The sequence below is a fragment of the Excalfactoria chinensis genome, chromosome 4, assembly GCF_039878825.1.
Source record: "Excalfactoria chinensis isolate bCotChi1 chromosome 4, bCotChi1.hap2, whole genome shotgun sequence".
Classification (NCBI taxonomy): Eukaryota; Metazoa; Chordata; class Aves; order Galliformes; family Phasianidae; genus Excalfactoria; species Excalfactoria chinensis.
The window spans coordinates 39,551,288-39,574,350 of record NC_092828.1 but is presented as its reverse complement, the minus strand read 5'-3'; the positions used below and the strand labels follow the sequence as shown (position 1 = coordinate 39,574,350).

Below are 23,063 nucleotides of genomic sequence, written 5' to 3'. Positions count from 1 at the left end.
CATCTTCTAAAATTTTACCTCTTCAGCCCTTTTACCCCAAATCTGTCATGGGGGTGATTTTTGTTAAGATATGTTCCTTTGACTTCCTTAGTGATGCCAATGATAAATTAATTGGTATCTCACAACCTGTTCAGAAAGAAGTCATGATTACTTCTGGGTGATACAAAGCCATAAGGAGTCAGTTTCCTGCTGCTGTTTATTTTTCGCAATCTGAATCAGCCTAGGCAAAATGTAATCACATTTTATCCCTAGGCCCTTTCAGCAATTAATCACTTATTTATACTCTGACTCTCAGAGAATAAGCCTCACTTCTCTCCTTCCCAGGTTTTCCAAAAGACAAAAGGCATAATGATGACCAATGTATATATCTAAGCCTTCACTTTTAAGAGCTTTCTGTTTCAAAAATGGCAGGCTATTTCCCAGGTTCCTCATCCAAACATTGATTGTCTTGCTAGATCTAGCAGGTGTGACCCTAATATTTATGAAGATGATATTTACAACTAATTCAAATAGCTCTGACTATTCCTGGCAAAAATCACGCAGTGTCTGGTGCTAAACTGCACCATCTTTAATTCAAAGACATATGGTTGCTGTCTAGTGACTGAGTAGTCATTCCTTTTGTTGCTAATTAAAGGATGTTTCACATTTTATTACTTTAAAACTTGCAGCAGCAAGGAATCTCGAGGCAAAAAAGCAGGTACTTCCCTTTCCAAGAAGGTAGCAGCAAGAGAAAAAGAGGCCATGCAGGGTAACCCAGCTCCACTTGACAAATACATAAAGCAAGTAACCAAGCGTTTTTGCGATTGGGTTATGTCCTTGGTAAGTAAAATAAAGTTGCCATTCTTTGTTCTTTCATTTTAGAAACCTAATTACTTTGTTTAGGACAAATGTCTCTAGGTCTGAGAAGTATCTTTGGGTACATGAATCCAGTAGCCAAAGTCAGAAACAGCTCTGTGTTGTGACTGAGAGGGCTCAGCCCATTGAAATGTAAAGGAAGTAAATATCATCATACAAAATCACTGCAGAGCAAACTTGCTTCAGAAAGGTTTTCCAGGGAATCCACCTGTGTTCAAGTTGCTATTTTACTGCCTCACCTGGGAGCAATTCCCATTTATCTGAAATGTGTACTTTATTTATTAACACTGACACTGTTCCAGTGTGGCTTTATGTTGAGCACTGTATGCGTTTTTGGGTGACATAATACAAAAAGAACATAAAACTACTAGAGAGTGTCCAAAGCAGGGCTACAAAGATGGTGAAAGCTCGAGGGAGAATGTATGAGAAATGGCTGAGGTCCCCTGGTTTATTCTTCACAGAGAAGGGGAGACTGAGGGACCTACAGCTTCCTCACAGGGGTGAGTGCTGGCCTCTGCCAACAGTGACAGGACTCAAAGAAACAGCATGAAGCTGCTTAAGGGGAGTTCTGGTTGGATATCAGGAAAAGATTCTTCACCAGAGCATAGTCTGAGGAGCCTGTTCCAGTGCCAGGGCTGTGGTCATGGTCACAAGCTGCTGGAGCTCAAGGAGCATCTGGACCACGCTCTCAGACATATAGTCTGACTTTTGGGTGCTCCTGTGTGGAGCCAGGGCCTGGGCTCTATGAGTCTTATGGGCCCCTTCCAATTTGGGATGTTCTACTATCATCACTGTGGTGCAAATACAAGCATCTGACCAGTGTTTAGTTATACTATAAGTTGAGGTTTGAGGAAGGAAGTATGTAGAAGAAAAAAGTAGTAAGATCTTATTGTTTTTTTTTTCCTGCTTTGAGATTTTCATTATGTTGTTCTCCAAGGGAGGAGGGAACTGGAATATTGATGAAGATGCACTCAGGAGTTTGCTCAGCACCAGCTGTGAAAGGGAGGCCACCTTTCCTGTACCTTTCCGTGCAGTGAAACTCCATGTGCAACCAGAGCAGTCAAAAAGCCAAGAGGCTTCACCTCCCAAGACTGCTGTCAGATGTTCTCATCAACTAGGGTGCCTGCCATGCCAGGTTAAGGTAAAGGAACCCACATTAATATTTTCAGTAGTCTATGTGGTCTGGATGACATCTGGCTGAGAAAGGAGGCTAGTCTTCTGGAAGCACTCAAACTTTTCTATATGCTTATCTTAGGGAAACTGTGCATAAAAAAGAACTCTTTAATAAGGGTTATGTTTTACATGCAGCAGAGCAATAAAATAGAGTAAGACCTAAGAGTACTATTTAAAGTATAACTATACAGTCTTTTTGCTGGTCAAACTATAGAGAATTCTCAGCAGTTTTGCTTGTACCCAAAGCCAGTGAAATCAATGGAAAACAGGGATCAGTGTTGTATGAGATTTGGATTAAGTCTGGTACATCATGTCTGACATACCTCAAAAGCAGGTTGTTGGGTGTTACTGATGTGGCAGTGCAGGGAGAGTGGTGAAGGTGGAAACAACTGGAGGACACTGAAGCATCAGGCAATGACTAGAAAGTCCCCATTTTCCTGTTAACTGCATTTTTTTTTTTTCCCTGTGCTTTCTTTTAATCACTGCATACCTAGAAATAGACCATAAGCAGCTGAGGTAAAAACGTGAGGAGGATCTTAAGGAAAAGATCTGCTAAGTGTCAAAGTTAGGCCAGTTTTGTGTTAATCTGAACACTAGTATTTGTCTAACCTTGCAGCCCAGGAATTCATTCATTCAGCCTCTGACTCCCAAAGTATAAGCCTCACAGACCTCCTTCCCAGGTTTTCCATGCAATGAGCCATTTAAATAAACAACTGGTGCTCAGATGACTTGAGGCTAGTGACACACAGTAGCAGTTTGTTTGCCTCTGTGGGGAAAAGGGGAAAAAATACAATGCCAAGCACCATTTGAGTGAAAAGGTACCACGAGTGTAAAACTAACATTATTCTTTTATGATACAGCCATGGAAGAGCTTCTGTTATGATTGTCTGTATCTCTGTACTGTATTGTGCCTGACAGCCACAAACAAACATAGAACTGACTGTGTTATCCAAGCAGAGATAACCGTGGTTCAGAAAGGCTCATTCAATGTGGTTAGACTGTGATTTCATGGCACCTATATGGGCAGTAGCTGTAGAAGGCAAATGATTACAAATCAAGATTTAGTTGATGAAAAGTCTAGTTCTTCTAATGTACTTAATACTGTATGTGGCCAAAAAGCACTCACGTGCTGAAAGCCAGCAATTAGTATTTTAGAACATTTTAGGGTGTTTTAATCTTTGTTTTGTGGTACTAAAATAACTACCTTTAGAAAGCAGCTGGATTCAGCTGTGATACTGTGCCTACCCAAATTATTACTTTAAGGAGTGATGAGAAACAAAGGGTTGCTAGCATTATACTTCAGTATTTTTATGTGTTAGTCAGAGTTGAAGGAACAGGCAGGCTTATTTTTCAACTGCTGGGTTTATCTTAGGTGTAGGTTTATTCTTTATAAAAATACTTCATCTCCATGCTTGCGCTTGTGCACAAAAGGGGAGCGGGATGTTGTTCGTGCTGTAGGGGTCACTCCTTCCAAAGGTAAAGCTCAGTTGCACAAGGCGAAAACCATGCAAGGGGCTGCAGATAAAACAAAGGAGAAACTTTCGCTCAGTGGGTGCCTGGCAATAACTGCGTGCAGGAGCACATCAAGAGAAAGGTCGTGGTTCTGTTAATTATGCCTAAAAACAGAAGCCAAGTTCATGGCTGAATGGAAGTCCAGCTAATCTCGTCACCTCCCCATGGAATTACACCACATACTGCTGATGGGAGGTGTGCTTACTTTCACAGTAGTGATCCTTCCTTCCTTAAGCAGAAAATGATGGGGGAAGTGACTTTGTCTAGCATGGGGTACCAAATTTACAGGGCTGTAAGTTATTATTTACAAAAACTTCATGAAGCAACCTCATATTTTTCAAAAGAACAAATCAGATTGGAATTAGAAAGCTGTTTGCAGTTAAAATATTGGTAGATAACATCTGGACAGATACACACCATGTAGTTTATTTAGGCATTTGGAACCTGTACATAAAATGAACTTTAAATGGTTGTTTTGTTTTTTTTTATCCACTCTGGAAATTTAGGAGATAGAAGATGCACAGCTGTACAGTACACAGGCCTTTAAGGAGTTCCTGGAAAGAAAGGGCTACCGAAAGCCTCAGGTGAGTCAAGAGAATCTGCTAAGGGTGTTCACTGTCCCTGCCTCCATTTCATTGTGCTTGTGGCTAATGCTGTGTCATCCCAAGGTCTTGGCTGTAAAGTTACCTGGATCTGGGAGCCCTGGTTCCCTTCTCCTCCTGTGTGCTGGAGGTTATGGAGGGGCTGGATGACCCTTTTGATATTGTTTTTGCCTTTTTCTTCAATTGTTCTCTATTATCTGTTATTTGAGTCTGTTAATCACACGCTTAACCTTTTTTCTTTCAGTTCCTCCTGAAAATGCTGGCTGGGAGAAATGGTAATGGAGCTCAAGAGAAGATTTTCCAAGCTTTTAAGAAGTGATGTCCAAAGAGATAAGCTTCTTCCGCTACTGCTAACACAGATTTCTAAATTCTCTTTAGATGAACAGAAGCCAGCAGCTGAGCTGGTCCTTAAATGCTCTTACATTAGAGCATAAAGATAGTTTTGATTATTATTTTTTATTCCTGATGTAGATGAGTAGTTTGAAAATCAGTCTTGGATCACCAATTGCAATTCTTAGGCTGTCTGAAAGGCACTTGATACCTTGTGTACTCTAACATACTACAGTCAACTTACTACTTTTTAAGCATTCACACTGTACTTACTGCTTCAATCTATATTACCAGCATCCCTTTGAGAATGAATTGTATGTTTAGCCCCATTTTAGAGATGAACAAAGTTCTACAAAGGAGAAGGTGTTGGCATCTGTTCATTTTATTAGCTGTTTCATATTTTAAATGATTTTGCAGCGCTGGGTGTACAAGCTGAGTTGCTTGATGGGTGGATACCTATGAGAGAGGTTTCATACCACAGGCTTTCTGTTGCGTGTGTGGCACTTCATAGATCAGATGAAACTTAGGGGCTCAGAGCTCTAGCAGCTGAGGCTTCAGCTGGTGCCTGCTCATCTGCAGGCAACAGTTAAACAGGAGCCTCCATTTACCCATTCACTCACTCGGCTGTGACTGTTGCTGTATCTGAGCCCAAGCTGTACCCAACACAGTTGCTTGCAGGCAGTCTGTAGCAAGGCCTGGAGCTGAACTTGGTGGCAGAGTGTTAAGTGGTCTCTATAAGATTACCTTATCTTTAGGAAAGCTATCTTCCATACAAATTGAGGAGCCCCCAGCATAAATCTACCCAAAAGGTAGATTTTTCCATAGCATGGGGGAATTCTTAACCACAGATCATTATGTTGAGAAGCATTTTAGGTGTTACTTGGGTTTCTAAATTCCAGTCCTGCACAGAATCAGGGTGCCTTGAAGCTGCGCTATTAGCAGAGCTGATCCTAGAATAATAAATCAGTCCAACCTCTATCTGTCAGAGGTTCTGCAAGTGCATTGTAATATTTCATTCTCAGTATTTCAGAAGCCTTCATCTGAAAGCGAAGCAGTTGCTGAGGGAGAGCTTCTTGCGAAGTAGGCAATAATATAGACTTGTTTTTTTACTTATGAACACCACAGGAACATAATAGACTGCTGCAGAAAGAAGTTTATTAAGTGTTGAATTAACAAAGCTAAAACTATTATTACATATATATATTTGCTGTTTCATTGTCATTTCAATAATGTGTGAGGCCAGGTAAGGCCATTTCAGAACAGCCCAAGCCTTTGCGATCAACTTCTGCCAACAATGAGGACATTAACCAACACATTAACCGTCCCAAATACAACACTGGACAACTTATGCACTCACATACATTATGTCTATGGACAATACCAGATATAATGCATTTGAAAATATTATGGACAATACTGAATCAGCTCCTTTATTTTGTGGAAGTTTCTTACATGAACAGAAAAAAAAAGACAGTTGTAGAAAAGGGAATGAATCTCTTTACTGGGGCCCCTGCTCTTGCAATTGAGGCAGCTTCATAGGATTCTTCTTTTTTCTTTCAGCTCTAAGTGCAAAACAAGGAACAAAATCAAACCAGCTTGTGTTCAACCTCAATTGAACTGAGAACATGCTATCAGTGAGTAAGTGTGGGAATTGAATATATATATATACACCGTATATATATATATAGTTTACTACTTCTGAAAGAGCTGGGATCTTGGCACCTACTTTCTATATCTAAGTGAGGACTGTAAGCTTACAATAGCCATAGCACTAGGAGGATATAGAACGCTCAATTACAAAAAAAAAGTTAAAAAAAAAAAAGCTGAGATTCAGTCTCATATCTCTATTTTCTCTCAAATATGATTGTACAATAGATTTTAGTAATGACAGAAATTATTCTAAATTAAAGTGTCTTGTGTAATGGTTGCGCAAAGGTTTGCATTAGATTGTTCAGGAAGCAATTGAAATAGATGGACATTTCTGCTGATGTCCAAGGCAGCCTTACTCTGACTGATGGAAGATGGTCAAAAAAGATTCTCTGTTGTTGTTTTTAACTAGTGTTGGTCCCTTGATTTCAGAGGAATTAGTGATTTATAGCTGCATGAGGGTCTGGTCTATCTATCTGATGATAAAGTCTAAGACATATAATGATGTTGCATCTGCTCATATCAGGACAAGGATAAGAGAAGAGAATCTGACAACCAGCAAGTAACTCTTAGGGATGATACTCTTGATACTGAAAAATGACATGAAGCAAGCTTGCATTATTCTGGGAGCTGATATTTTGTACGCTGTCATCCAGGTACTACAGAGCTGTACGTGGGCTGGTGATAGGAAAACAGAGTGCCACAAGGTGTTAGGTTAGCAGTGGATTGAGCTAATCGGCATAGCAGGATGTTGGTGTCAGTGCTGCTTGAACTTGCTTTGTTTCCCCATGGTAGACAAAAGGGAAGGTTGTGGTGTAGCACTTGTCCCTGTCGTAGGTGTAGCAGGTTTCTGGCTCGTTGCAGGAGGAGCTCTGCTGGGCCTGGTATGTCTCACCTCCCAGTTCAATTTCTATGGGATCACATTTTTTGCAGCTGGAAGAGATAAGGAATAGAAGTATTAATCAGAGTAAGTAAGGCACCTCTTTCAAAACTGTAGTGTTTCTCTCTAATCTGACAGCTGTGGTTAGCGGGGTACTGTGGCTTTCCAAGCCATGCGTTCTGTGTAACAACTCCCAGCCAGATGCACTGTGTGTCAAACTGCAATTCACCAAACTGGCCCCTAGAAGGGAGGTTTAAAGACAGACAGTGTAATTTATCAATATTTAAGATATTCAAGAATAAAAAGGGTCAGCATGAAACTTTGCCTGCAAATGCAACACTTTTAATGTAAATTAATCATAGATGTAACAGTTTCTTGGCTTGCAATGGAACACACAAACAAGACTTTAAAAGGAAAACTTCCTTCTATGATGCACCTTGATATTATCAACTGTTCTTCAAGATGTTTGTGAGCCACTGTGTGCAGTGACGCAGGACAGGGTGAGTGTTAGGAAATTAATTTAGTGAAGAGAACTACTTACAGTTCAGTCATGCGGTAGACAAAAGTGGTTCTGAGTGGGGATGTGGGATCAGAGATGTTCTGACGGCTCTTGAGTGGAACACTGGAATGGAAGGAAGAGAATGAAAAGTGAAAACTACTTGTTATACAGGGGACTGCTCTGCTTTGATGATTTCTCAGCTCTCATCTTGTTTGGGTTATTTCCTTTCTGATTCTTCTCCAGAAAGTAGTCTTGGCCTTTCTGTGCCCCTGAAGGCAAGATGTTGTTTTTTACCTGGTTTCTGAGCAGCTTTAGAAAGGCTGTTATGCTCTTCCTAAGAGTAATGCAGCAATTTCTGAAAGCGCTTCCTTTCACTAATGATGCTTTCAAAGTGTCAGTGCCTATTTTACTTTCTTAAAGTCTGAGCTGGCAGAGTCCTGTGAGACTTTCAAGACTTTCACAGTGGTATTTAATTATTATTTCTCCTGCTGTGAGTTCTACTAGGACTCCTGCAGGTCTGAACCTCAATTGTCCACATTTCCAAGAGAGATGCCTCTCTCAGGTTTCTGTGAATGAAGAGGACAAAGTCTTACTCCTGGTCTGAGATCTGCCTCGTAGGACTGACCTTTCCTCCTAGTAGTTTTGTCATTAACTAGTTTTTCCAGGCTACAAAATTACAGGCATGTTAACACACATCAAGTCTGAAAATGAAATTTCAGTGTCACTGACCCAATTTTATTTCAGATTAGGTGAACTGTATAAATATTATCCTATACCCACAGATTATTTTGTGAAGCTGCTACTGGACTCCTTAAAACACTGAGATCCTTCTTGCACCTGAAAGGACAAACTCCACATAGTTGCATGAGAGATGATTAGGCCTCAAATGGGAGCAAAAGGAGTTACTACAGGATAGCATAGTAAGAGGTGCATGGGGAAAAACTATGAGGCATCTGAAAAAATGCAGACAAAAGAAAACTCCTGCAATGCATGTTCTCCTGCTCGCCATCCCCATGTGAGACTTGTCTGCCACTTACATGATACGTATGTTTCTCTCCAGGACTTCTTCCTCAGGATTGTCTTTGGAGGGGACGAACCTTGAGGTCACTGTTACACACTTACACTTGTTATTAACCAGCACACGCTCCTCACCATCATCATCCCATTGATAACCTGTAAGCACAGGATATGCAATCACAGGAAAACTTTGCAACTCTGGCAGAAAGCAAAATGATGAGGGCCTCAGAGGTGCCCCATTGTAGGATTTTTACTGTGTCAAGTTGAGGTCACAACAAAAAGCCTGTTGACAAAAATGAGTTTAGTTCTCTGTTCAGCCAACAGTCTGCTTCTATGTGTAGTAGGGATGGGAGTGCCAGGGAGGGAACAGGAAAGCTGACCACTGCTTTTCTGACAAGGGAGGCAAAGCAAAAGGTATCTCTCATGAAACGTGCACCTCCAGCTGTACGAAGCCAAAGTTCCGTTTTCACAATTGCTTCTGCTGGAAGGTTACCCAGTTTCAGTTTCATGTACCAGTCTGTTTTAGTTGTCAAGACCCCAGATGGGATTTGGACTCTCTAAGCATCTGTGACTGTGCCATCACAGCATATGTCAGTTTTAATTCATTGTTGTATTGTGCTCCATGTCCCTGTGGGAGCCAATGCCAAAAACTCCCAGAGGAGGCATCAGGAAGGCAGCCTGACAAAGTGGCCTTGGAAGACAAGTAGCCATTATAGCATGGTGGTTTACACAGAAAACTCCAGTCCTGACTTTCTGATCTTCAGTTTCTAATAAAGTTGCATTTGGCAGCTGTGGAGTTGACTCAGATAGAGAAGAGCCAGCTCAGGTATGTTTGTTTCCTGTACTTTTAGCATTTTATTCAATATGAAACTCAGTCAAAGCAACATGGTGAAACTTCCCATCTGTCACCCAGAGGCTTTATGACTGTTCCTGCTGGCATGCAATGCCTTCTTCCTCAACAAGCAGGCAAAAGGGTTTGAAATAACTTTTCTCCTATCTGTTTTTCCCCAGCAGCCTCTGATATCTTCACTTATTAAAAAAATAAAACAGCCTTGCTTTTATATGTGCGTGCAGTCACACCCTTCTTAGATGGTCATTTTCACATCCCTCTGTATCTGCTACTGCTCTCAGGATTTTCTTTGTCCCTGTGCAGCAAGTGTCTGTTTGGTCCTTTTGCAGAAAAGGCTGGCTTTTAGCATTTGTCTTTCTTGCCCCTAACACAATTGGCCATCTCTACAAATACCAATTGCAAGGCATGCAGAACGTTAAGTCCAAGCTCAACTCTGGTTGCACTGTGCCACCGCTAAGGGAGAAATTAATGATATGATGATTATTCACTATTTAATGGTAGCTATCTGGCTTTGTACACCTTCTTCCATTCTCTCCTGCTTTGTATGTTTCCTCTTTGCCAACTCATCATTCAACTGGAATGCTTCCCTCTGAAGTACGAGGGGGTCTTTTTACTTTTTGATTCATTGTGTCTTGGTCTTTCTTTTTCCTTATAGAAAGTCTCTAGCTTCTTGTTCTTCACATTGATCTTCAGGCGTCTGACACTACACAACATGCTGTACAATTCTTCTGAGATCTTAATCTAAGGCCAATATTTGTCAGATCCTGTTGGCTTTGGGAGTTGTTTTGGGAGCATGGTTTGATTCATCTCACTCATAAAATGCTATTAACAAATGTATTTTTATAATTATACAAAGATTTTTTTTTAGGCTGTACTCTAAAAACATTGCACTGGATTTCTTTCCTTCAGTATTAACACTAGCTCCAGTAACCATAAAAGTTAATGGTGCTCCATATTTTTAAAGTAAAATTATAAAGCTGCAAATAATATTCCTTTGGGTTTATGAGCAATGATTCCATGAATTGCCCAGTCAAATTCGTTTGGCAAAAAGACAGTTAAATGCAGAAATTCCTAATGCCTTCCTAAATGTTTGCAGGCTGGATCTTCTAGCGCATGGCTCACTGCAGTCTGATACTTCCTCCCTCATAAATACTTACGCAAAGATTTTGATAAAACCTCTGACCTTTTGGAATGTCCTGCATGACTTTTTGGAATGAAGCTCAACAAAACCTAGCAGCTGCATTTGGAAAAAGCAAATTAATTCTAAAAATCTGCTCAAAGTGCTGCACGTGGAAGTGGCTGCTTAGTTAAAGCACAGAGAGGCTCAGGCAAAAAAATAATCTAAGTAGTACAATTGTTGCTGCTGTGGCTGTGTATTATTAATATTTCACTGCCATGCAGTTATAACATGTGTCATAGGAAGCAGGGCTTCTCAAGGACCTGCCTGGATTGCAGTAAGTTACCCTCTTCCAAAAGCTGGGCGGGATGTAGGCATGCTGCTGGAGTAAAACAGATCAACTGTGTAAATGAAGATGACTTCAGTCAGAAATGAGTTGGCCACAGCCATGTGATGGGAATACCAAGCAGATTTTAGAAGCTATAAAACCTGGCAGGTAAGTCTTGCGAGCTTCCTAGCATTGCATTAAAACAAGCATGCATCTCTCTGGTTTGTTACTCAGAAACATGATTAAGAATGGCTAATTATAAAAGATTAAGAGCGCTGACTAGCTGCAAACTTAGGTTCAGGACAGGAATTAGAATCAAACTGCTCTGTGGTGCAGGCAGACAGAGATGTCTAAGCACCACTAGAGCAAAACGTGTTGAGCAGGCATTACAGTTTGATTTTTTTACTGTCCAAATTATTAAAAGCCACTCATACAGTGCACATCCCTGACCCTTTCAGCTCAGTTCTCCATAGTTTTTATTTCTCACCTACCTGCCACAAGGACGAACCCCAGGGAGACGGCCAAAGCCACCCACGGCAAAGAGCTCTTCATCTCGCCTTCACTCCTTTTGAAGAATGTGAGTGGAGAGCATGAGTCTGCCTATAAGGCTGTGTGCAAATGATACGGCTATTTGTTTCCTAAAATAAGCAGCACAGCTGGCTAGCTTTGACACTGGAAAATGTGGCTAGGGACTGAAACCAGTCATGTTTCATACAGAGACCTCTGTCTTTCAAAGGTGAATGGGGGGTAGGGGCCGGCACTATCACACTATCATTTATTCTATTAACCACCAACACGCAGCGTTTTTGAGTACCAATGAGGGAAAAAAACTACCCTTGTCTTTAGGGGCCAATTTGCTACCACTGTCACTGGCACTCTCCCACCTGAAGTGGAGGAGTGCGAGTTAAGAAAGTGTCCGGAGAGCCAAGAAGTGACAATTCTTGCTCTCTGCTTTTGAGAAATCAGACTTTGGTTGTTGCAGGGATAGTTTGACACACTCGGCTTCAAGATCAGAATCCTGTTTCCACCAGATGCTGTGCAACATATTTTAAGAGCCTGACCAAGGCTTTCAGTCAAAGCAGACAAGATGAGAGGTGGGAGGGGTAAAAGAAGTCAAGCAACAGCATGGCAGGGGCAAAGCTGGGCTCTTCCTCCCATGCTCTGCCTACTGCTTCAAGGACAGAAGGCTCTGCATAAGGTCCCAGGCAGCTGTTACACAGAGAAGGGACATTTTCAATTCCCTGACATGTGTTAAGCAGACTGGGGCTGTTTCTATAGTATATGCATATACACTGTGCAGAAAAGACTGCTTTGTTAGGGGAGCTCAGCCTTTAATAGCACCTTTTACAAGGGACCTTCAGGCACTTACAATGGAATAAAATCTCATTACTTGTTATTTTATTTTAGGCAGAAGGGTGGCAGATCGAGGTATGAAGCTAACAGGCCTGTTCTTTGCTGGGTTTATAGTGTTTTCTGTGACTTTCTGCTTGCTGCAAGGTTAGTTGTTTCATGATTAATAGTAGCACGCAGCAAATCCTGTGCTGCTCCAGCTTCTTATGCAGCAGCCACAATGATATACAGGCTTTTCACACTGCATGTGCCATTCTTGGCTCCCCAGGGCTCTCAAGAAGCTCACGTCATTAGATAACATTGCTTCAGACCTTGCTAGTCAGCTTCCTGAGCACAGAACTGTTCATAAAGCCTGACATCTGCATTCTGAGCTTTTTCCCTTGGCACAAGCATCTAGCAAGGTGGATGCATGATGCAAAGAGCTTTTGTGTTACATCAGCAGTACTGAAACTCAAGGCTTCCCTGGGGAGGGATGGGTGATTATGATGGGTGCCAGGAGGGCACTGCCTACGCTGTAATTGGTACAAACCCTCCTCTTTTAGCAGGGCTCCATCTGTATGGCAGGAAAACTTGCTTTTCCTTCATCTCCCCCACCCCAGAAAGTAATTCAAATAGAGCAGTGTGGAGTTTCTTTCTGAAGCAGGAAGATGTCCATCTTGTGCAAAAGGTTACGGGTAGACCTGGCTAACCAGAGTGAGGAGAGGCAGGGGGGGAAATGTCTGTCTCAAACACTGTTTTGATCACTTATTTATTTATTTATTTATTAATCCAAGGAGAGATTTTTTTGAACAAGAAGGGAGAATGGCGACAGTAGAATAAAGCACATTCTAAAGAGGCCTTTTCTGGTCTATTTTGCTTATCTGCACTGATAGAAATATGACACTGATAACATTCGAGCAGATGCATCCATGAGTGTTTTAAAACTTGAATGGAGTGCCCGTGCAGAGTGATATTCTGTGTCATTCTGATTATTTCAGTGTTTTTCCCTGACTGCGGGTGTTCAGTGCATCTGAATTTCAGTTGCTAAATCTGCATGTCTACATGCACGATCCCATCAGTCTTTATTTGGTGGCATGAGAACTGTTTTTAGTCACACTCAGCCACCTGCATCTCTCTGATGATTTCTGTCTAGCTCGTAAATTCTTTAGAAGACACATTAAACCACCCCAAAATGATCTGGGCAAGTAGGCATTAAAGAACTGTGCTAGCTGGGGAAAGGCCTGGCATACCGTTACTCCAGGACTGAATCCTGGGCTGTGTGGGGAGCTAGACTCCTGGTCTTGCTGCAAGGCTACTGAAGAACTAACAGAATTTCAGCTAAGAACCAGCCTTGTAGTATCAGGCTCCCTGTACCCCCAGCTGGCCCAGGATGTGCTAAGCTAGGATTTCCCAGGTTAGAAGCTAGGTGGGCGCCAGGATGAGTGACTTCGTGCCTTTGAAACCTTGGAGGTTGTCTCCAGTTTCACCAGAGGTGGATAATGGTTTCAGCAAGTCCTGAAAGAGATTTAAATGTCTCTAGGTGATATTTCATTTGTGCTCATCAGAAAACTACAGCAGCAAAAACCCACAAACAAGCAAAAAACACCTTGAATTGAGAGACCGTGTGTCAACTCCATGTAAATCAGTGAGAATCTAAATGGGAGCTGGTCTGCTGTCAAGGCTCTGAAATTTGGAAGTGCTGACTAACAAACTGAGGGCATTACATTGCAATTGCATGGAAGCATTCAGGGTCTGGGACACAATGAAGGCCTGGATTTCTGGAAGTCGCACTTGCAGGTTACCTAGAACTTTTATCATGCAGGAATTGGATTTGATTCACCAAAGTTGTGGGATGAAGTAGGGATGAAGTAGGTACTCAACAAGTACAAAAGCCTGATTGGCAGAGATGGCTGTATTCTAGAGACCAGCTAAGTGAAAAATTCTACCTAGATTTACATAAGAAGTTTCATGAATGTTATGTCTCACTTGCCAAAACCAAGTTATTCTCATTGTCTCTTACGCAGCCCTGTTAACCAGAGGAGGTGACACCTGACGATTGGCTCTGACAGATCTGATATAAAAATGTGTATTTGTCTGAGGCAAAATATATCCTTGGTTTGTAAGAAAGTATGGAAAATGTTGACTGAGATGTGACTATGTTGAAGCTGGAAGAAGAGACCGAGACTGCTCTGCAGTCAGATCTGCCAGAATCCAAACGAAGCACCAACAAATGAGTGATATGTACCCCTCCCCTCCCCCCTTCTCTGTTTCAGTTAACTTCAATGCTTGCCTGACACGACTTTTCCACGAGGAGGTGGATGTGGGTATGTATAAATAACCCAGCACCTGCTCTGTGGCTAGAGAAAAGCACCTGTGCTTGTTTTGCACAGCACTTCTCTTCCTAGGATTGTGTGGCTTCCAAATTTACCACTTGGGGTTTTCTCAGGCCATGCTGAGCTCTTTACCGTGCCTTACTCTGTTCTTGCAGCATCGGCTGTATGCATTTATTTCAGTTTACTTGCATGTGGCTCAGCATTCATGTGATTTCCCAGTGGCAGGATGGGAGGCTAGGCTAGGTGCTGCGTATCTGAGAATAGGAACAAGCAGCCATACAGGATGTGAACATAAACATCAGGGAATATAGTCAGCCTCAAAGACCTTCCTGACGATGCCTGGACATGTTTGTCTATGGCATAAAAGGGTTGATCTAAGGAGCACAAATGAAGCCACAGCCTCAAGCAGCAGACTGATCCCCAACAATCTCCTGCCAGAAGATGCCCCTGCTCCAGGAGGGCAGCAGTATAGAGGAGGAGATGGAGTCAATACACGTGCCCCATTTGGGTCCAGGGAGGTTTTTTCACTTCTCTCTGAAACTTCAATCTGGCTGCAGGGAAGCGAGTGAGCAGAGGTTTCGGTGAGCAGCACACAGATGTCAGGTGTCTAACTAGCTTTTTTTATTGCTGGTGAACATACGCAGTCAGTGCACTGGGATGTGGCTGTACTTTTAGAAGGGAAGCCTCTGGAGAGGAGAAAAGGCGCCGCTCTTTCCACACAGCGCGACTCACTGCTGGTGCCCGCCAGGGCTGAGATAATCGCAGTGCGGTGGCTGCCACATCCCCAGCACCTCCCGGGGCGGCGTTACTCCCCATGCGTTACCATGCCTGCCGCCAGCTCATACCCAAAGCAGACGCTCGGCTGAAAAGAACCACATTTGGACTCGCGGCCGCACTCAGGCCTTCCAACCACAAAACACCTTATCTGGGCAGCTGGCCCTCACGGTGCCTCCCAATGGGCAGCACTGAGCACGGCCACGTTCCCCGCGCCGCCGCCGCCCACCCTGACTGCACGGAACGCCGGGCGGCCGGAACCAGCGGGACTGGGCCTGGAGGGGGGGATAGAGCGCGGCACCGGAACAGGAAGCGGGATGAGCGGAAGCAGCGCGACAGCGGCGCCGGAAGCGGGGTCCGGAGCCGTTTCCGATTTCCGGCGTAGCCATGAGGACGCGGCGCGGTACCGTGCTGAGGGCGCCGCCGGGCGCCGCCGGCCGCCACGATGGCGGAGAGGAGTACGAAGAGAAAGTGCCCGGCGGAGAGGTGGGGCCCGAGGGATTGGGAGACGAGGTGGAGGATTTTCACGAGGCGCGGTTTCGGGAAGTGATGGCGGCTCTGGAGAGCGGGGAGGAGGCCGGGGACAGCGAGGAAGAGGAGGAGGAAGAAGTGCTGGGGCTGCAGCTGCCGGATGAGGATGAAGATGATGATGAGGAGGAGGATGAAGGTGAAGCTGGTGAGGAAGGAGAGGAAGCAACGGGACCTGGGTTTTATGAGGACCGCAGTGCGGAGGAAGATGGGGGAGATGAGGAGGAGGATGAGGAGGAAGAGGAGGATGAAGATGAGGATGAGGACCTGTCCATGGAGAGTGATTTGGAGGAGCGCCGTAAGGACACTGATCTCCCCCACGAGCTGTCCTGGGGCCGACGCAAACAGCTCTACTACGACACAGACTATGGGAGTGACGCCCAGGCTAAAGGCAAACGTAGCCAGCAAGACGTTGATGCTGAGGAGGAGGAAGAGGAGCAGGAGGCAAAAGTGATCCAGAGGAGGCTGGTGGAGGACCTGGGGGAAGATGATTATGGGCTGGATGTGATCCAGGGCTACATGGCGGAGCAGCGGAAAACCCATGATAGCAAGGGGCAGAAGATTGCTAAGGATTTGCAGGCCCTTCCCAAGAAGGAGCAGCTGAAGCTACTGAAGCAGGAGTCTCCCGAGCTCCTGCAGCTGATTGAAGACTTTGAAGTCAAACTGATGGAGCTGAAGGATGAGCTGCACCCACTGCTGCAAATGGTCAAAAGCGGCACCATCCCACAGGGGAAAGGCAGTCGCTATTTGCAGATCAAGTATCAGCTGTACTTGAATTACTGTGCCAATATCAGTTTCTATTTAGTTCTAAAGTCAAAAAGGATACCAGTTCATAGTCACCCCATCATCGAACGACTGGTTGCTTACAGGAATATCATCAATGACCTAGCAGCGATAGATCAAAAGTTGTCCTCACAGGTTCGCCTGCTTCTGAAAAACTATTACGATAAGAAGGAGGAAAAGCTCCGAGAGCGGAAGAAGTTTCCAGTGCTTCTCCAACCAGCTGCTAGGAAAACCAAACGAAAAGGTGAATCTGCTCTTGCTAATGGCCAACTTGCTGCTGAGGAACTGGCAGATGAATCTGACCTGGATGGAGAGGCTGCGCTAAAATACTATAAGATGATGCAAGAGAAGTTGAAACTCAAGAGGAAGAGAACGGAAGAACAGGAAACGCTTGAAGAACCAGTGACAGAAGAGGATCCAAACCAGAAGAGAGGTGTGACTTACCAGATGATCAAGAACAAAGGCCTCACGCCCAGGAGGAAGAAGATTGATCGCAACCCCAGGGTCAAGCATCGGGAGAAGTTTAGGCGAGCCAAGATTCGCCGGAAGGGCCAGGTCCGAGAAGTTCGGAGGGAGATACACAGATACGGTGGGGAGCTCTCTGGCATTCGCGCTGGTGTTAAGAAGAGCAGAAAGCTTCAGTGAAACTTACTTGTCTCTGTTTCAGAGAGCTGCAAGTAAAAGTTCTCAATGCAATAAATTTTTCTGTAAAAGATGCTGTGTTGGTTTTGGTTTTGGTTTTTCTCCTTAAGCGGGAGTTCTCCTTTGAGAGTTTTTTGTGTGCTTGTTTGTTTCTTTTTTAGGAGGGTGCTTCTCAGAAGGTGCTGTCTCTAAGAGCAGAACAGGGCACCTTCCTCACTTTCCTTGTTAATGTGTTTTCTCTACTCTTACGTCCTATGCTGTGAATATGGCTTTGAGAGGCTGCAAGAGTTGTGTCAAGTGAGGGGATGGATGTGGACCAGACGGGGCTTGAGGGCAGCAGGAGAGAGATGGAAGGACCCCTGGAGGGTGGGTTAGAAGGGAATTCACTATTCTCTGCCTCTACCTGCTTACTGTGTTCTCCTGGCCCATAGAGCTGAGGTATAGAGCTGTGGGGTTAGATATAAATGGTTATGGTATTTCCTCTTAATTTATGCCGTGATTAACTTGTTCTCATACATGTAAGAATTAACTGTTACACTCTCCTAAATATTCTTTCTTTAGTAACTAAGAGGCTATTGCCTTAAATTGCATATGACCTGAGAAACCACTTCTTGATAATTCAGTGAGAAGCAAAATGAGGACTGCTGGATTGCATAATCAATTATTCATCTGCCATAACTACATTAGCTTAATCTATGATAAAAGTGCTAACTGTTGCTTGCCATTACAGATCTAACACAACATTGATAGAGGAGAAACAGGTAAGACGCCATTATTTTCACCTTATAGTTAGTATGATGGTATCAGAGAAGCCAAAATACGAGTGTGTGAAGCCATGACAGGCTAGGTGCTCTGTTTAAAATATGCAAACAATGCTCAATTTCTGCATACAAAATGCCCTTCTATAGGTTTAATGCAAACCATTTTATCTTGGGCCTTTTCCTGCCCAGGATCATGGATTTCTTGCTGACTGCAGAATGTTTTGTTATTTTTTTTATAGCTGTTTGTTAGAGGTGAAAAAACATCAGACACCAGACGTATGGAAATGGAGGTAAGGAGACCTTCTGTAGTCTTTATGTCCCAAATCCGTGGGGTAAGAGCTATGCATGGCAATCTCAGAGGGGATTTCAGTCAGCAAATCTATGGAGCTCAAGATTGAAAGGACAAGTTCTGCCGGCCTTACTGGTACTGTGTTTGTTTGCCCCCTGCTGCTCATGGGCCAAACAGCAGTTCAACACTGTAATGGCCAAAACCAGAATTGCTCAATTCAGGCTCTTACTGCAGCTCATTGTGAATTGATTCCCCTCCCCATGAAGTTGCCCTGGAGGTCTTTGCCAGCCTGCAGAGCTGTGGTGTTTCGTACCACAGGAGGTAATGGAAACTAATGAGGAGTGTGGATGGCAGTGAAGTAAAACTTGGCGTTTCTGATCAGTGCTGAGACTTGTCTATGCTGTTAGCAGGTCTGTGTGTAGGGAGGGGAAGGGTTGAAGGTATGTGCAGGAGAAAGGATTTATTTCTCATGTCCTGAAGTCATAGCAGTCAGTGTTTTAAGACTGAAGTTGCCATCTGAAGCCCTGCAACTGACTTCTCCGCAGAAGCTTAGCCCCTCAGGTTGGGGTACTTGCTGAACCTTTGTTCAATGAGTGTCACCAATGCAGACATGAGGCTTTCTTGGAGAGGTCACAGAAAATGTCTTTCTCTGTGCGATGCTCTTGTCATAGCTTTGGGTAAGACATGTAACCTGTTTCTCTCATGCTTGCTCTCTCATACTGTAAGCGACAATCAGCAGTGTTAGCTGCTTGCTGCTCCCAGAGAAAATGCATGGCTTTGAGTTGGTAATCATGTTAAATGTGCAAGTCTGCTTCAATATGAGAAACAAGTCTAAGGTGTACAAGTGCATTTCCCCAAACTACATCATTCTATTGACTGCACTGGGCCGACAATGAGGTCAGTGAAAGGTAATGTGGTAGGGAAAAAGCAGCTTTGTTGGTAATAGATGTTGCAGGGGATGTGAGAAATACCCTGCAGAGATGCTAACCAATCTCATTACTGCAGCATCTGCTCATGCACATTTCACACTCTGTGCGAAAAAGAAAGGCTGATGCACTTCCATAAATTGGCAGATTAGCTGTAAGAGTCCTGCATGGCTTTGTATTGCCTTGAAAAGCTTTAGGCAGCTGGGTAGCAAAATTCTGGCACCATCCATCTGAGCAGTAAATAAGGGCTATACATTGCGATATGCCTACAGGCTCACTGTTCCAGAAATGTGTGGGTTAAGGCTGAAGGCGAGAGCAGGCAGTGCGTGTCAGCGTGCCCACCGCAGGCAGCCGGCAGATGGCACAGTGTGTCTCCCAGGACTGCTGCACCAACCCGCTTAAATGAAGATGAAACGTGGCATTTTGTTCAGTTGGTTGGCTCAGAGATCGGGCAAAGCCCTAAATATCCTCCTTTCCAGTAGGGCTGTGTGTATGAGTAATTACGACTGTGATTATTACCGTGGGAGGGAGAACACCACAATGTTGCTCTGATAAATGCTTCTTAGAGGTACGTTTGTGATGTGAAATCCTTGATGCTGGATAGGTTTTCAAGACCCCTATAAAAACAGATGCATGTGAAACACGGGAAGGTCTGTAGGCAATAGTCAGGAAAAGAGAAGTGGAGTGAGTTGGTGGTTAAAGGACCATCTTTTTATTCTCTCATCCAGACTGAGCCTTTAGAAGTTGGAAGTGAACAACCACACAGCAGCAGAGGGATGGACGGCGCTTTCTGCATCGCAGTGTGAATGTTCTGATCACACAGGGTAAGGAAAACGTGTATAACAACTCAAAAGGAAATGCATTTACTACTGCCTTCATTTTGCTTTTATAGCTGTCTTCTGTTGTGTGCCATCAGCAACAGTTGGGATGTGATCTTACCCCAGCTCACACCGGTGAGTGCACATCTCAGAACCAAAGGTCTGCGTTCCACAGTGTCTGGAAGCACCCGGTAAGGCAGCGGTCGCACAGCGTACGACATGGGGCAGCGCCGGAAGGCAGCCTCAGCATGGAGGTGTCTTTAGGGCTCTGAGGTCAGAAGAAGGGAAAAGCGACGCGTTACATCCTCACCTCGGCGTCCTGAGCGCGGGCTCCGTAAGAGCTGACAGAGCCGCATTCTTTGCTGCCGCTTCAGCCCGCGCTGGGACTGCCCGCCGGAACGGGAGCCCTTGGGCGCTGCCCTTAGGAAGGCGCTCCTCCCGGCGGTTCCCTATGGCCCGCGGCTGTATAAGCGGTAAAGGCGGCATCCGGGCTCGGTGTTGTCGCCTCTCGTCAGAGGATCGGAAAACGCGATCTCTCCCCCGGGCAGGCCGGGCGCACGCAAGCAAAGCCCGCCGGCCCCGCTCCGCAGATAAGTTCCCGCGGGTGGCAGCCCGCCTTTCCGAGCGCCGCTCTCACGGTAAGCCCCGCTCTCACGGTAAGCCCCGCCCTCCACCCCCCCGGCAGGGCTCTGTCCGGCGGGCACAGCTCCGCACCTCCGGGGCCGCCGGCTCTCCGCCCCTCGCACGCGGAAGGCGGGCGGGGCCGCGCGCCGCCTCCCCTCGCACGGCGGGGCTCGCGGCCGAGGGCGGCCGGGGAAGCCCTGTGCGGGGCCGGCTCTGGCGCTCCTTCCCGCCCGGGGCGGGGCCGGCAGTCCGGGGCGGCGATGGCGGAGGCGGAGCGGGCGCCTCTCCCGCCGCCGCAGGCGGAAAGTTCCCGGGCCGGGAGCGGGCCGACAGCCGAGTCGCCTCCCGGCATGGAGCGGCGAGCCGAGCCCGACCCGGAGGAGGCGGCGGTGACAGAGGAGGAGGACGAGGAGCGCCCCGCCTCGCCGCCTTTCTTCCTCCTCTACCCCGGCCATGGAGGCGCGGCCGCGCCGCACAGCGCGTGGAGACCCCCGGCGCCCCGCGGCGGAGCCGCGCTGCCCGTGCTGCTGCTGAGCTACCCGGGGCCCGACGGCGCCTCAGCCCGTGAGTAGCGGCGGGGCCGCGCGGGGAGGTGCCGCGGAGGGGCCTTTGTGAAGCTGGGGCGGGGTGCCGGGGCTCCCGTTGGAGCCGAGCCGTCAGCTTGCTCCGCGGCCGTGAGTTGGCGGTCCCCGTGCGGCAGCGGTACCTGCAAGAGGAGCGTCCTTCCCCAAACTCCCGGCCCCCGAGGCTGCGGTCGTGGCCCCGCCGCTCCGTTGGCGGCCGGGCGGTGACTCGTGCGGGCGGGTCGGGGCCGGGACGCGGGGTGCTGGCGGGCGGGTAGTGCCGATCCTCCAGCTCAGCTCCGCCGGCGTTGCGGGAACCACAGGTTTCTGTCCCTCGGAAGCATCGTGTGGCCCTTTGAGACGTCGCAGCCCGTTTGTTTTGGAGCGGGTATTTTTGGCCGTGTTGTCCTCCTTTTGAAGCTAATGCACTTTATTTAGCTATTACTCAGCAAAGCTGTGACCGTTGAGAGCAGAAGTCGATATCTGTAGCGGGGAGCAGCTGTAATGATTTCCCTTTGTTTTTAGTTACAGGAAGGGCCCCTGCTGCCAGCTGCTGCCTGCCCACCCTGCTCGGCTGTCATTCAGGCCGCTAACTTCCTGTCAAAACCTTCCTTTTTACAAAGTGGTGCTTCCCAATCGAGAAACCTTTCCTCGCTGTAGTTGTGTGATATGTGTGTAAGGAGGGACTGAGCTATTTGAGGTGAAGAGAGTCTGTCATGCTCTTAAAAAATGTGTTTTGGGCTGCCCAGAATGGCTGTGGATGCCCTGTCCATGGAGGTGTTCAAGGCCAGGTTGGATGGGGCCCTGAGCAGCCTGGTCTAGTATTAAATGTGGAGGTTGGCCGCCCTGCCTGCGTCAGGGGGGTGCATGGAGATTCATGATCCTTGAGGTCCATTTCACCCCGGGCCATTCTGTGATTCTGTATTTAGTCTTTGTTATGGTACTTTATGCAGTTCAAAATGATTCCTTTGTGGAAGGTCTGTGCAGATGTGTGAAGCTGAGGTGAGCTTGTTTGCTCAAGATCTCCAGGAGTTAGTGTACAACCTCACCACTGAGCAGTGTGTCGTCCCTTGTGTCGGTGTTACAGCCCTGGCTGACTGTGTAAGCTTTGGGAAAAGCCCTAGGAAGGGTATATAGAAACTCCCCTGTATTTTTCTGTCTCAGAAGTAATAGCTGCCTGCACAATATCAGATGTTGAAGCCCACGAAGTCATGGCTGTGTCTGAAGGGAACAGGAATCATGATTTATTTGCACGGTGTCATGGACTGTGCTTTATTTCTTCTGGAGCACGTTCTGTCTGCAAACCAACTTTCTCACCATACCTGTTACTATAAGATGTTTTGGTTCTCATGCCTCTGGAAAAGCAGCCTTTGCTTGCTCACTGCTGAGCAATAGGAGCAGCGAGCTGCTTGCTCACTGATAAGCAATAGGAGCAGCGAGCTCTGCTGCCAAATTCTGCCTATCCACTTGCTGCTTCAGGACTGATGTTAAAACAGTGGTAGAACTTGGCTGTGGAAGAGAAAGGACTTCGTTTTAGTACTGACCTTGTTCTCAGCTACCTGTAGTGTATGTGGCCTTGCAGATGGTGTCACTCTCAGTACCTCCTCTGAATGGTAGCTCCTCTGTGTGGCTCTGAGGTGTGGTGCCATTAGCAGTGGTTTGGGCTATCAGGATTGCCCTGTCTGTATTGCTGGGGAAGGCCATGGCTGGGGAAGGCCATGGCTGGCCTGCAGACCCTGCATGGCTCTCCTCCAGTGCCATGAGTGCATGTTGCCATGGTATGTGACTTTCAGCATTGACTTCTCTTGCTCTTTGTTCTGTAGCAGTACCCAAAGGGGTCAATCACATCTGCTTCCCTTGATTCTTCAATGCTCCAGTTATTT

The 23,063-nt window shown here is 46.0% G+C and overlaps 4 protein-coding genes across 11 annotated transcripts in view; 3 read left to right on the top strand and 1 right to left on the bottom strand.

The window, feature by feature from the left end:
• The window catches only part of LOC140251384 (uncharacterized), a 47,344-nt gene extending 41,756 nt beyond the window's left edge, over window positions 1–5,588 (top strand). For 5 of the 6 annotated variants that reach the window (XM_072335095.1, XM_072335091.1, XM_072335092.1 and 2 more), the window contains 4 exons: window positions 669–819; window positions 1,793–1,996; window positions 4,047–4,124; window positions 4,387–5,588. In XM_072335095.1, coding sequence (XP_072191196.1) covers window positions 669–819; window positions 1,793–1,996; window positions 4,047–4,124; window positions 4,387–4,461 — 508 coding nt within the window. In that variant the 3' untranslated portion in view covers window positions 4,462–5,588. The remainder of the gene's footprint in view (window positions 1–668; window positions 820–1,792; window positions 1,997–4,046; window positions 4,125–4,386) is intronic. The other variant, XM_072335096.1, reaches the window with a different exon arrangement.
• Window positions 5,589–6,013: 425 nt separating this feature from the next.
• JCHAIN (joining chain of multimeric IgA and IgM) lies at window positions 6,014–11,490 on the bottom strand. The gene is made up of 4 exons (XM_072335097.1): window positions 11,302–11,490; window positions 8,536–8,671; window positions 7,541–7,621; window positions 6,014–7,052 (listed from the first exon to the last, which is right to left on the bottom strand). Exons 1-4 carry the CDS (start codon window positions 11,360–11,362, stop codon window positions 6,851–6,853), a joined length of 480 nt encoding a protein of 159 aa, XP_072191198.1. The 5' UTR covers window positions 11,363–11,490; the 3' UTR covers window positions 6,014–6,850.
• Window positions 11,491–15,581: 4,091 nt separating this feature from the next.
• On the top strand, window positions 15,582–17,266 carry UTP3 (UTP3 small subunit processome component). The gene has a single exon (XM_072335303.1). It carries the CDS (start codon window positions 15,634–15,636, stop codon window positions 17,200–17,202), a length of 1,569 nt encoding a protein of 522 aa, XP_072191404.1. The 5' UTR covers window positions 15,582–15,633; the 3' UTR covers window positions 17,203–17,266.
• Window positions 17,267–20,769: 3,503 nt separating this feature from the next.
• The window catches only part of RUFY3 (RUN and FYVE domain containing 3), a 50,289-nt gene continuing 47,995 nt past the window's right edge, over window positions 20,770–23,063 (top strand). The window contains exon 1 of one of the 3 annotated variants that reach the window (XM_072336339.1): window positions 20,770–21,181. In XM_072336339.1, coding sequence (XP_072192440.1) covers window positions 20,878–21,181 — 304 coding nt within the window. In that variant the 5' untranslated portion in view covers window positions 20,770–20,877. The remainder of the gene's footprint in view (window positions 21,182–23,063) is intronic. The other 2 variants (XM_072336340.1, XM_072336343.1) reach the window with 2 other exon arrangements.

What these genes read in the sequence shown, in the direction of transcription:
- JCHAIN (XM_072335097.1), bottom strand. Translation starts at nt 11,362, where the DNA reads ATGAAGAGCTCTTTGCCGTGGGTGGCTTTGGCCGTCTCCCTGGGGTTC. An exon ending in GGGGTTCGTCCTTGTGGCAG is followed by an intron (nt 8,672 to 11,301) that starts GTAGGTGAGAAA and finishes CTGTGCTTACAG; the next exon opens with GTTATCAATGGGATGATGAT. An exon ending in GAGAGAAACATACGTATCAT is followed by an intron (nt 7,622 to 8,535) that starts GTAAGTGGCAGA and finishes CTTCCATTCCAG; the next exon opens with TGTTCCACTCAAGAGCCGTC.
- UTP3 (XM_072335303.1), top strand. Translation starts at nt 15,634, where the DNA reads ATGAGGACGCGGCGCGGTACCGTGCTGAGGGCGCCGCCGGGCGCCGCC.